We start from the raw sequence: 12,832 nt of genomic DNA, 5'->3' as shown, positions 1-12,832 counted from the left end.
ATATTGAAAAAAAAAAAAAAACATAAAATAACTAAAGAGATATTCTTCGCACAGTACTATATTTAAAATATTTTATCGAGATACTCACAGGCCACAGCGTTCCCATCGTAGTCCGATCGACGTGCACCGTTTCCGATGCATCAAGGCGAATGCATCTCAGTGCATTAGCGCGAGACTTAGACTACCGTTCCGTAATCCCTTTTCCTCTTTCCCTCCTCCCTTCTCTCCTCTCCTTCCCTTTCTTTTCCTCTTTTATCCTGTCGTCGTCCCCTTTGCTCGTGACGTATTGCGAGAATAGAACACCGCACCCCCACGAATTCCAAAAGGTCACCCATTTGTATCAGTCGTGTTAAAATCAACGATGCCCATCTTAAACCGAAAAAAAAAAGAATAAACCACTGAGAATTGAAAATTCATTTCCAATGCTTATTTGTTTTTTTTTTCTCTCTTAAATATTCTGAAGAATTTACGATGAAAACGAAGAGGAGAACTTTAAACGATTTTTATTAGGCATTACTCGTTTTGATTCTTGACATTTCTATCATCTTGTTGTTAGAATTCTATCTATCATGTGTTTGATTGCACGTAATTATATATAATTATTTCGTATAAAAGTACGGTATTTATTTGTACTAGAGCATGATTATATTATATTATTCGATTAATTCGAGGCAAATAAATAATAAAGATAATTTGTTTTCTTCCTTTTTCTTTTTCTGATATATTTTATAAAACAATTAAATATGAACATTTGTGTATGTTCATTGTAATTATCGTAATACAATGATCGTTGGAATAAAATGATTTCATAGAATTAATATAACATTGTAAAATATTTCTTCTCTTTGTTTCATTGTAATATATTTATTAAAAATATCTTATAATCTAATTTGAAACATACATCGATGTATAAATGACACATTATTGTAAAATTAACATTTAATAAATAAATAAATGCATGTTAACGTATCCTTAGAAAAATATGAGGTAGATAGTAATACAAAATATCGAAGTTGTTCTTTCTTTTGTTTCCTTTTAAACATCCGCATAGATATATATTAGATATATATTATAAATTTACCTTGACGTTATAATAAATTACTCGACACGTCACGTAACACAGGTCAGAGTTAGAAACGTGTCGCTAGACAGATAGATCCTCGGCTTTGGCTACCGTGTGTTATTCAAGACGACATTCCTTATGATCGTTCCTCGAGACTCAAGACATAAAATGAAGAAAGTTAGCGCAATTGTTTCCCATCTGTCTGTTGTCATAGAGCGTGAAAACATTGTAGAAGGAAAGGCGTGGCCGATAATAACGATGTTTTTCTATCGTTGTCCTAGATCATCGTCTATTCATCGACAATCTTCGTCGTGTCATCATTTTCTTCGTATAATGATGAACCCTTCGATAAAAAAATAATGTGTTCAATTAAAATTCATTAAACTAACTTGTTTATCGGGCTTATTGTTCGTTTGTTAACATTTTTTAATAAGATAATTATCATCAGCTTTAAACAAACAGTGTATTCTTTCAGTTAATTCTTTGATTTCTTTTTTATGAAGTAATTATTGATAAATGAAAATAAAAAATATAACGAAAATTTGATTTAACAATAAGTTATACAAATAATTTTGAAATAAACGTATAATTAATACCAAAGGACCATACGATCTATCTCAATTTCGACTAGAACTTAAGAAAAATTGCTAAGGGTAACTAACGATGGGGTTACTTATTTTTTGGTTTTGTTTTCTTTTTTCGCAAAAGAAAGAAAGAAAGAAAGAGCCGGATTGTCATCGGGGCACGCTCCTACGAGATACAGGACAAGTCAGAGGAATGAAAAAAGAAGAAGAAGAAAAAAAAGGGTAAAGGGTAGGACTAGAAGGAAAAAAAGAAAGAAGATTTTTCTTTATCTTCCTCTTGTTGCAGTCTGATTCAAACAACACAACTAGAAAACGTGTATCCGTGATATTCCCATTGTACTCACCGGAAGAAGCGAAGCTTTTTTCCCTTAACGAGGAATTCGAAAGAGGGTCGAACAGTCGAGTGTCCGGAAAAGCTTGTTCAACTACTGGGCTTTTCAGCTTTCATCTTGTGGACCACCCGTTTCTACTACCATCAGGATCCGTTCGTTCGATTTGTATGAGCAACCGATCTCTAACTCTCTCTCTCTCTCTCTCATTCTCTCTCATTCTCCCTTTTGATCGATCAACATCAGTGCAACTTTCCATCGAGCATCGCGACGGGACATTGTCGCGCAAGCTGATGCTAAGTGAGCTTTTATACGAACGGTGATCACCGACTACGGTAACACACGTGGGTCGGTGAACTGAACTTGTCGAAAGAGAGGAGGGTGAAAAGGCGGGGCTGGTTCTTCTAACCTGCATCGCTATTTCTCCTATAGCAATGGCGAAAAAAGGAGGGAATCATAATAGGAAAATAAAAAAAAAAAGAAACAAGAATAGAAAAATCCCTCTTGAAGGATAGAAACTCGTTGTGACGCAAGTGCGTTCTCGATTCTGGTGGACCCAACAACGAACAATCTTTTATTGGAATAGATCACGATCCGATCAAGAATCTTACCTATGCTACTACTACGTTTACTCTTTTATTTTTATTTTTTTCTTCATCTTCCTCAACAATTTGCTCGTTGCTTCGTGAACAATTTTATCTGGCATTCTATTATAATTTTATATCAATTTTTTGTATAAAATATATATATATGACGAAGACATTTGTTAGAAGAATTTAAATGATATGCCAAATAAACGGATTTTGAAATTGAACAACGAGAATCAAAACTTTGACCACAGCTTTGCAGCTTTTTATAAGAAAAAGAAAAAGAAGAAGTTTTGCTTTTTCTTTGGAAAGAATTGGATGGGTAAAATCTGAAAAGTTTGCCGGTAAGTCAGTCGTGAAACGATTACTTACGTCGAACGTAAAGAACTTTGTTCGCTCGATTCCAATATCAAGTTTGGAAAAAGTGATAACACGTCTAACGCGCATATTTCTTTTAGCCGGGGAGTAGAATTCCGTAATATCGCGGAATTACTGAAAATCTTAACGAAGTATCCTTTTAAGTATTGTTAAAACTTTACTATTGTGTTCTGTTTATTGTTTTTATCTTCATTGTTATTCTTGAATTTTTTCTTATTCAAGAATTATACACACCCACATATATATTATGAGTTTAAATTATTAAAGATAAACGATTAAATATAATCTGTTGATCTAATCCTATAACAATAGGTGGTAACGCTAAGATTGAACTTTCGTAGTCGAAGGAAACGACGACAACGAGGGTGAGGACGTGGATGATGAGGACAAAAAGAATGAAGGTAAGGTGCGAAAGAAATTTTCTGATCGTAATCACCTTGTTGAAAGTAGAAACATAGTAATGATATTCCAAACGCGATCCATAGAACACACTCGGTGATCCATTACGAACTTGGCTCCGCGACAGGACGTTCAACGTGTATCTGTCACCAAGACCACCAACAATACCACCACCACCACCACCACCACCATCACAACTTGCGCCATTTACGTTGGACTACAATGGATCTACGATATTTTTTTTTGTTTCCACTATCAACGTTGAGAGTGGGCACCGTGCCTCGCCTAAACGGATCCAAGATGGATAATGCATTTAATATCCTCGTCATTTGATAATTTTTTTTCTCTTCCTTCGAGAGAAAAAAAGAAAAAAATTTGTTTAGAAAAAAAAAAAATAAGAAAGATAAATCGAAGGTGTAATACTTGTTACAAGAAAAATCATTCCAAATGTTATCCTCTTTGTCGAGGATGTAAAATTACGATGTCGAGATCAGGACGAAACTTTGAAAGCTCGTTTAACTTCAAAATCCTGGATAAATGTTAGCGATAAAACGTTCGCGTAATCGCAGCAATGTCGTACGTGTACGCTCGTAATTATTCTTTGTTACGTTTTAATACTCGCATAGATCTCGAGAGAATAAATTTAACGTTATTATAAGGGTACTATCGTAAACTCGAAAGTGATTTATCCGGGGCTTGGTATAATCAAAAATAACATTTCGATTTTTATCGGATAAAAAAGAAAGACAAGATAAGAAAGGAAAAAAGTAAACGATGTTACACGTATATAAATAAATCTCCTAAGGGAAATTTCTATACTCGCGTAGGGCACAAAGATGTGATTTACATGTAATAATGCGTTATATCGATCTCCTCGTTCTTGTATGCTAATCGATATTTCGAAACAATAGTAATTGGCATTTACTTCCTGTTGAGACAAATTGTTTGCGTTCCTGTCGAATATTGAAAATCGATCGTGCTACGATTGGTCGTTCAATCAAAGAGTATTTTGCAAGATGGATAAACAAACAACAACCGGACGTGGATGCTTATCGTTTGTTTCGTTGTATTGAATAAAGGGAGCAAAATGTAATGGAATGGAGAGTGTAAATAAAGAGAAACAAAAAAAAAAAAGGAGATAAAAAGGCGACAACGTGTATGAGACACGCTTAGGTAGGAGGTAAAATCGAGGTGAGGCGTCAGAGGCATTTGAACGAGAGACTCGATGGGTGGTGGTTCGAGGTTGATAAGGTGTCCGTTGTGTCAACGGCCACGCGGGTAGCCCCGTAGAGAATGTTTGGCGTGTCCCGTGCCCCGCCTTAGGCTTAGAAGAATAAGAGGGAGTACGGATCGTCGAGTTAGGCCGGAGACAATAATACTCGATCTCCTATAAAAGCTCGTCGACGAGAGCGTTTAGGTAGATCAGATCTGCCTTAGCTAGCAATAACAGCTACGAGGAGTCACCGAACAACAACAAATTCAACAACCCTTTCCGACAACCCACCGAACTCAACAATCACCATGTATACCGTAGTAGGAAGCATCTTAATCGCCATCCTTTCGGCTGCATCAGCTGCACCTTCGGGTTGGGCACCCGGTGCAGCCCTTGCTGGGCCAGTACTCGGTGCGGCGGCACTAGCTGGCCCAGCTTTGGGTCCAGCAGCCCTTGCGGGACCAGTCGTTGGACCTGCTCGAATATCCGGAGCAGTTGACGGAGGTGCCGTTGTCACTGGTTCCGTTGCCGGACCATCTGTAGTTTCTGGCAGCGTTGCACCAGGTACTGCAGTTCTTGGAGCCGCCTATGGATGGCCAGCTGCTGCAGCTCCAGCTTCCCTTCTTGGTCTCGGATGGCCTGGTAAGTCCTTTGATTAATTCGTATTGCGGAATATACATGTCATTGCTACGCCGGCTATACTTATTTTCTTTTTTTTCTTTACTATCTTGTCATTTTGTCAGCAATGAGTTAACAATACCTTCGTAAATATGTCACAATATGAAAAGAGTTTCTTTCAAAGGCGTGACTTAACGAATACCGATCTTGTCGGATCTAGTTAGCGACGATAGATCAGTATGACACCTTTAACATCCATTCTTCCGCGTTCAATAACTCTTTCTCCTTGTGACATCTAGGCGGGACACGTATTAAAATGGCACGACGTGTTTTTTCCAGGTGCGGTTCTTGCCGGTCCAGCGGTCGGACCTGCTGCCCTTGCCGGTCCTGTTGCTGCTCCAGCACTCATCGCTGGACCCTCCGGTAGCATCGCAGCCGGACCTGCTGGTCTCGGTGGAGTGGTTCGCGGATACGCCGGTCACTATTAGTTTCAACTTGGTTACCCAATAACACCAACGACTCTCGACTGATCTCTCATATGACTTATGCCAATTTAAGATCGAACGCAACGTGATCTCCGTCATTATACCGCAAATACCTCCCTATCGTTCGAACCTCTTATATGTTTTATGTACATAACAAAACGTTCATATATTATGCAAACATAATAAAAATATAAGCAAACATAATGATAATATTTCTACATTTCATGAATCCAAAAATACTAATTAGTAGAGGATTTATTGGTACGGACGATCCAATAAGTCGAAAACAATTAGAACGAAATACTGAATTTTAACATTTATCCAGGATATTCGTTATTGTATTATTCCGTAAAATTAAAATGGAAAATTTATGAATTATATTCCGTCAGAGACTTATAGGAAAATTCTCTATATTCAAATTCGGTGGTAATTAATTTACAATTAGAAAATAATTGCACATTTACCCAAATGACATGTAATAATATCCGAATTGTGAGATAGATACGTTATTGAATTCAATGGAATCTATTATTTCAAATGATCACAATATATACAATGAATCGTCCATCTTAGAATTAGACTATTCCTTACTGGAACAATGGCATCTTAGAGGTGAGTGACCGTCTCCATGCTGTATTTCGCAGGCCATTGTGTCACCGTCGTCCTTGTATTTGTAGGTCCGTTGCTATCTTCGGCACAACTGATCGGAGTCCACCTTTGATTTCAATCCATTCGTTTGCCGCCAGTAATCGAAGGAAATTGCCTCAACGTTAGTGCAATCAACCGAGTATTCTCCGTTCGGACATTGCTGTTGAGAATAGAGACGAACAAAGGTTCAAATGCAATACCGATAGTCATGCTAGCAAGGAAAAATGGGATCGGTATTAACGATGTTTCCTCGTAACACGTATTTTTCTCAATTTCCGCTTTCGCTAACGTTTCTCCTCTGTGTTTCCAGATGGGGACAAAAGTAGAAGTGGCCTGGCTCCAGGATCGACGAGATTTATTTATAATACTGCAGTGACATTTAAATGGAAGTAAAAAATTAAAAGGAGTTGTTATTCAGGGTCAACGAATGGTATAAAAGCATTAATGTCGATCGGATAATTATTAGTCTTTGAAAGTTCAAAGAAAGAGAAAGAAAAATGACACCTTTGGTAGAAATATATATATACATATATATATTTATATATTATCGTTTCATTAATAATATCTTTAAAAATAATTAACTCAATGTGATGGATTAATATTGTAATATATCAAAATGTAATTATCGAATTTTTGTCTAGATCTTATTAACAATTATCGTCGGAGCAGTTTATGCTGCACCGAGTGGAATCGTAGGACCAAGTACAGCTGTGGTTGGTCCCCATAAAGGAGCAGTAGCTGTTAGTGGTTCAGTCAGTGGACCCGTTAGCGTAAGTGGTGCAGTTTCTGGATCTGCTGTAGTATCTGGATCGGTTGCTGGACCATCTGCGGTAATTGGTTCTGTTGCTGGTCCTACTCTTGTCTCAGAACCATCTTTAGGTTTGAGTGCGTTAGTCGTTGGTAAGAATCGTTGGAATCTAACAATTAACAATAAAAGCGTGTGTGACGTTCAATTATAAAAATAAAAATAAAAAGAAAACAAAAATAATATATAATCGTAAAAATAATAAACAATATATTTTTGTAAAAATATTTGTATACTCGAAAAAAAAGTATTTCATTCAAATGCATTGTTTCAGACAACGGATTGGAACATGGCACGGTAATCGCAGCATCTCACGCAGCAACAGCATCTCTTGCTGGGATACCGCTAGCAGAAACTACCGTAATCGCTGGTCCGGATGGTGGAATCATTTCTACGAATAGCATTGCTCACGGTGCTGTAATTCCTGCTGTCAATGCTCTTCACGGATGATAAAGAATAGTTCATTTATATTTGAAAAGTTCTTTCGTCGTCTTATTACATTTTAAAAATACGATTAAATAATATTATAAATATGTAGATTGATATATACGAATTTATATAATTATATCAAAATTAAAAACGTTTAATATAATATATTCAAAAGATTTTTCCCTTTTTTTTTTTCTCAATTGCTTCGTATCTTTCTTCTACCTTACATTTTTCTTTTTTTTTTTTTTTCGTTCATTATGAAATATTTTTTCAAAAGTCAAAAAGAAGCAACCCTAGGAACAGAATTTTACAGAGTCGTTGGGAGAAAAGATAAAAAAGAAGGAAAAAAAAGTAAAAGTTATGAGACTGGAAGGTGCACCTGCATCGTGCTGTTAAGCGCCTACGCTATGAAAACGAATAGATACGCGTGTAAGTGTAATCGTATATGTATATATATGTGTATGTGTATATACGCATAGAAAGAAGGAACATATTCAAACATGAAGAAGCGAGAAACATCCTCGTGGCACGTGGCAAATGATACACACGACACACAAGATCTCGTACACGGTTGTCATAATTGTTTCGCTACGTTACACGACGAATCTAATGGTGTAACGGTGCAGTAATCGTTTCATTGCCAAGTACGGCTATCTCAACTAAGCCCGTACACGTTCCTTTTCGCGCTCGAACGAGTCCTTTTCCCATACCTATTTATTCTTTTATCAAGGACAATATAATAACGGTAAAGAGATCGCAATTTCCTTCTATCTTTAAGATGAGTTAAACTGAAAGTATTGATATTATATTTCATTATATAGAAAAAAAAGTATATATTAACAATTTTGTTCTCCTAATTTTGTTTTTTTTTTTTATATAATTAAATCTCAAACAATATTCTGTTTCGTGTATATCATACATGTAATTTTGTAAAGAATGTATACTTTTAATGAACACAATATATTATCATTATTATTATTATTATTATATAATTTGTCTCTACTCAATAAACAGGTTGTCAATTTTACGAGGGTAACATATTTTTCAACTTATATCCGAAGAATGTATGAATAGATATTCGATAACGGAGATCCCTTGTGAAACATCGACTTGTGCAACAATGGGGATATTTATTAAAACGTCCCATGTTGAAAACGTGTAATTTCTCCATCGATCGTTATCTTCAAAATTAATTGTGATTATAATGTATCATTAAAGTTAATGTATCATTAAAGTCTTTGGATATCTCTACTCGTTAATATAAACCGACGGAACTTTGGTTTTCCGTATATAGCGTTGATTCACTTCCGTAAAAGATAAACGAACCTTGCCTAGTACTTAATGAGTCGACCCGTTTAACATTTTAACGAGCGAGTGTCATAACTTATGGCAAATATCTTTTTCTTTTTGCGTAATCTTAACTCAAAGATTCTACACACTAATTAAAGGAGGGGGAGATAGATATTATAATTAAAATTAATAAAAATTCGAATAATAACGTTAAATTAATTCATTGTTCTACTTTTCGTCATAGACGATTCGATCACGTGAGAAACGGATTCTTCTATTTAATTCTCCGTTTCCGTGTTGTCATTCGTTGCTTTATTATACGCACAGAGAGGACAGAGACATATATATATATACGTACGCGTACATAGATACATATATACATACATACATACATACATACAATTACATTTACGAGAGAATGAAGCATTTTCCCGAAAACCGTTTGCTTCCGAATCGTGCCGATATCGTGGCTGGCATCCGTTCACCGTTGGCACCCACTCGATAATTGTTTCACCGCACTAATTATTTTCAGTCTATCGCAGTACCGTTGTATTTGCGCTTCGATGCTCTCACTCCCCATATCGAACGATCAGATATATATATATTCCGAAATTCGATATTATCCTATACCGATAAAAGTACATACTTCAAAACGAATGCTACGTTGTTGTCCCGGACCCCTTTGACGATGTTGTAATAATTGTTAGAGAAATGAATTACATCGAAGAATTGACAGAGAGACAAAAATTCAACTGGTAACTATCTGCGTATAATGTTATGGTAAATGAAAACACAATATATATTTGAACATATGAAGGAACATATTGGAATACATTCAAAAAATGAATTTCTTTCCAAAGTTTATATTATATTTTAGATGTTTTTTTTTATTAAAAGAGAACAAAATTTTTGTTTAAATTTAAAAGAGAGAGATAGAGAGAGAGAATGGAATGATATATTTCATAAAGCCTACAAATTTAAAGATTCTTTATTCAATTTATAAGAGAAGTTATTTAATTTTGTAGAGAGAAGATATCAGAATATTTCAATGACTCCGCTACTATACACATCTATATACAGAAAATATCGTTCACCCTAGACCGGAATACTTTTTGAAAAGGAATTCATCGCTTCGAAATCGGCACAAAGGGGCTCGGATCTATGAATTTTTCAATAACCACCCTTACCCCTTAACCGCACTCTTCTTCCCTAAACTTCCTAGGGCAATCCTCTTTCGTAGCTTCTTCGAGTCTTCGTTGTCGGCAAAGACTAAAGATCCATCCAAGGAGTCTAAGAATAGAAATTCTCCGGGAGAATTCTCGTATCGACAGTCGCGTATCAAAAGTTTCGAAGTTTCATCGTACTTCTTCTTCTTTCAAGGATCCAATTATATCTTTTCTCGTAGAAGAAAATAAAAACAATATATTGGTCGTATTCATTTTAATCCGAATATCAGAATAAATACAATTTGTTGAAAGAAAGTTTTGATTTTCCTTTAAAAAATATTTATATTACAAACTAAATGACAAAGATCGAGTCAAATTAAATCATAACGAGCAGGATATATAAAGAGTATTATAGCTATAGAAATAAAATATAACCGGTAGTTCGAGATTAGAATTATGCAAATTGTTAAGAAGAAAGTAATATAAAGGTCTCGGTCGCTGTTGTCGGTGGATCTGGAATTTTCATCTAATATTTTAATGTCATTTAAAACAAGAACCACACCTTACCGTATCGACTATTGATAGTTTGAAGAAGGGGTTGAAGGTTAACAAGAGTGATAGTGTTATTGAGTTGGTATATAAGAGCGCTGGATCGAAGGGTTGAATATCAGTGAAGCCTACCAAGACTCATCGACAAGAACAATCATGAAGTGTTTGGTAAGTGGCTAAATTTATTGATTAAATAATTGATTAAAGAATTGAGACGAATGTAAGAATCTTGATCGTTTTTTTTATCGATAGATTCTCATCGCCGCTGTAATCGCTGTCGCGACGGCTTTGCCGGAACGCGAACGTCGTTCCCTTGGTTTGGGACACTTAGGCCTTCTCGGCTTGGGGCATGGTGTTGCAGTGGGCCCTGCAGCTGCCGTTGTTGCACCAGTTGCACCATCGGTAGCCGTGGTAGGTCCTGCAGCCGGTTCTGCAGCCGTGGTAGGTCCTGTAGCTGGTCATGCAGCCGTGGTAGGTCCTGTAGCTGGTTCTGCAGCCGTGGTTGGCCCTTCGGCTGGATCCGCAGCTGTCGTTGGACCTTCCGCAGGTTCTGCAGCAGTCGTGGGACCTTCCGCAGGCTCTGCTGCTGTCGTAGGACCAGTCGCTAGTGGTGCTGCTGTTGTCGGACCCGCTCATGGCAAGTTCAAATTATTGTGTTAATTCTCGTTAATAGAATACTACTTAACTATAATTTCGAATTAAACCCGTAAACAAAGGGAAAATGAAAAGACACAATACTTGAATTATTGTTTAAAATGAATTTAATTAATAACATCCGATATTTGATAGGTTCCGCTGTAGTTGCTGGACCAGCTGGAGCAATCGTCGCTCCTGGTGTCGTACCTCATGGTCTAGTGGCTCATGGGCTTTGGTAAAGAAAAAAATGTCTCGAGTCTATCCTCGCCTTGCTTTCTACGATTTCAACAATTTTCCGCCTGGCCTTTAACGTTGATGCGAGTTTCGAAGAAAATTCGTCTCGACTCAAGACTTCTACCAACTTTCTACTCCCGACTGCTTCGTTTCGGCGGAAGGACGCGCTTGAGATCATGGAAACGCGACTACGAGTTTTAACCTTAGGCAATTAAACGCTATCCTCTCGAGCGAAACTTATAACGACCCCCTTAAACGGCTTATTAGCTCCATTATTATCGCATCTCGCTCAATGACTCGCGAGAATAATACTCCTAGAGCATCTATTATTATTATTTTTTTTTCTTACTCCACGATGCGCCTTTTCTTATCAAAATAAAAGAACTTCCGCACCATATTTTTGTTTAGATTTTCTTCCTTCTTGATAATTGACTTTTTTGTCTTCCCAGAAAAAAAAAGAAAATACGAAAAATCCTTAATTCCAAAAATTTTCCATTTTAAAAAACTATTCATTCTACTTTTTATTTTTATCTTACAATTATTAACACATTATCACAATTATATGTTCTAACTTTGTAAAGATGATTAGATATTTATGTCTAAATAAATATTATTCAGCAATAAGAATAATAAATCTATTCAAGCATTAAAATGTTTTAAATACAATGCATTCGCTTAAATTTATTAAATTTGCCATCTTGTGTTGTCTCAATTAATTAAAAGAATTTACTTAAAATAATTTATAAAAATCGGCACGAACTTTTCCATTCGGAACTAAATCCATTACTTCTTCGCATTAAATCATGAAGAAATACATATACGATAATGTACAAAATAATTTGTAATAAATTAATAGCCATTGGATAAATAGAAAAACAAATTATTTCTTAGATTATAAAAAACAAATTCAAAAAAAAGATAGCATCTTTTTGTGCTATCTTTTTTATTAAAATCACAGCCATCGGTTCCAATTACTTCAATTCTTTCTCTTCGTTATTACCAACAATTATATTGTTGGTTATTTTTTCTTCCTCTTCAGTCTTTGAGATTAGAATTTCCTTCAAATTTTCTTCTCTAGTAAACATCCTGCGGGATGCTCGTTCCTTGCAAAAATGCGAAGAATCTTTAATACGTGGGTTAACTCAAGGGGTGGCCTTGATGTACCCAGTGGGACTTGAACCTGCGACAACAGTCTTTCCAGGTGAGCGCTCTAACCATTCAGCTATACAAGATGATCGGTCAGGATGAAAAAGTATAAAATATATAAGGGCTCGTTTTTATAATTTAATGTTACTTTTTTTTTTAAATTGTTAATTTTAATATAATTTAATTAGTGTCAGTAATTATTACAGAAAACTAAATTGAAAATATTGTATAAAAATAAATTTAATGATTTATTTTTTTTATATATTATATATA

The 12,832-nt window shown here is 35.7% G+C and overlaps 3 protein-coding genes across 3 annotated transcripts; all 3 read left to right on the top strand.

The window, feature by feature from the left end:
• Positions 1 to 4,787: 4,787 nt before the first annotated feature.
• On the top strand, positions 4,788 to 5,850 carry LOC106783734 (dirigent protein 10-like). Its single transcript, XM_014742526.1, has 2 exons — positions 4,788 to 5,195; positions 5,511 to 5,850. Exons 1-2 carry the CDS (start codon positions 4,862 to 4,864, stop codon positions 5,657 to 5,659), a joined length of 483 nt encoding a protein of 160 aa, XP_014598012.1. The 5' UTR covers positions 4,788 to 4,861; the 3' UTR covers positions 5,660 to 5,850.
• A 939-nt stretch (positions 5,851 to 6,789) lies between these two features.
• Positions 6,790 to 7,617, top strand: LOC106783735 (mucin-19-like). The gene is made up of 3 exons (XM_014742528.1): positions 6,790 to 6,813; positions 6,946 to 7,204; positions 7,384 to 7,617. The coding sequence occupies exons 1-3, from the start codon at positions 6,802 to 6,804 to the stop codon at positions 7,557 to 7,559; spliced, it is 447 nt and encodes a 148-aa protein (XP_014598014.1). The 5' UTR covers positions 6,790 to 6,801; the 3' UTR covers positions 7,560 to 7,617.
• A 3,035-nt stretch (positions 7,618 to 10,652) lies between these two features.
• On the top strand, positions 10,653 to 11,810 carry LOC106783730 (dirigent protein 10-like). The gene is made up of 3 exons (XM_014742522.1): positions 10,653 to 10,711; positions 10,796 to 11,180; positions 11,333 to 11,810. Exons 1-3 carry the CDS (start codon positions 10,700 to 10,702, stop codon positions 11,416 to 11,418), a joined length of 483 nt encoding a protein of 160 aa, XP_014598008.1. The 5' UTR covers positions 10,653 to 10,699; the 3' UTR covers positions 11,419 to 11,810.
• Positions 11,811 to 12,832: the final 1,022 nt, after the last annotated feature.

This window comes from Polistes canadensis, unplaced genomic scaffold (assembly GCF_001313835.1).
Source record: "Polistes canadensis isolate GaletaPanama2010 unplaced genomic scaffold, ASM131383v1 scaffold_25, whole genome shotgun sequence".
Taxonomy (NCBI): Eukaryota; Metazoa; Arthropoda; class Insecta; order Hymenoptera; family Vespidae; genus Polistes; species Polistes canadensis.
This window is presented reverse-complemented; position numbering and strand designations above follow the sequence as displayed.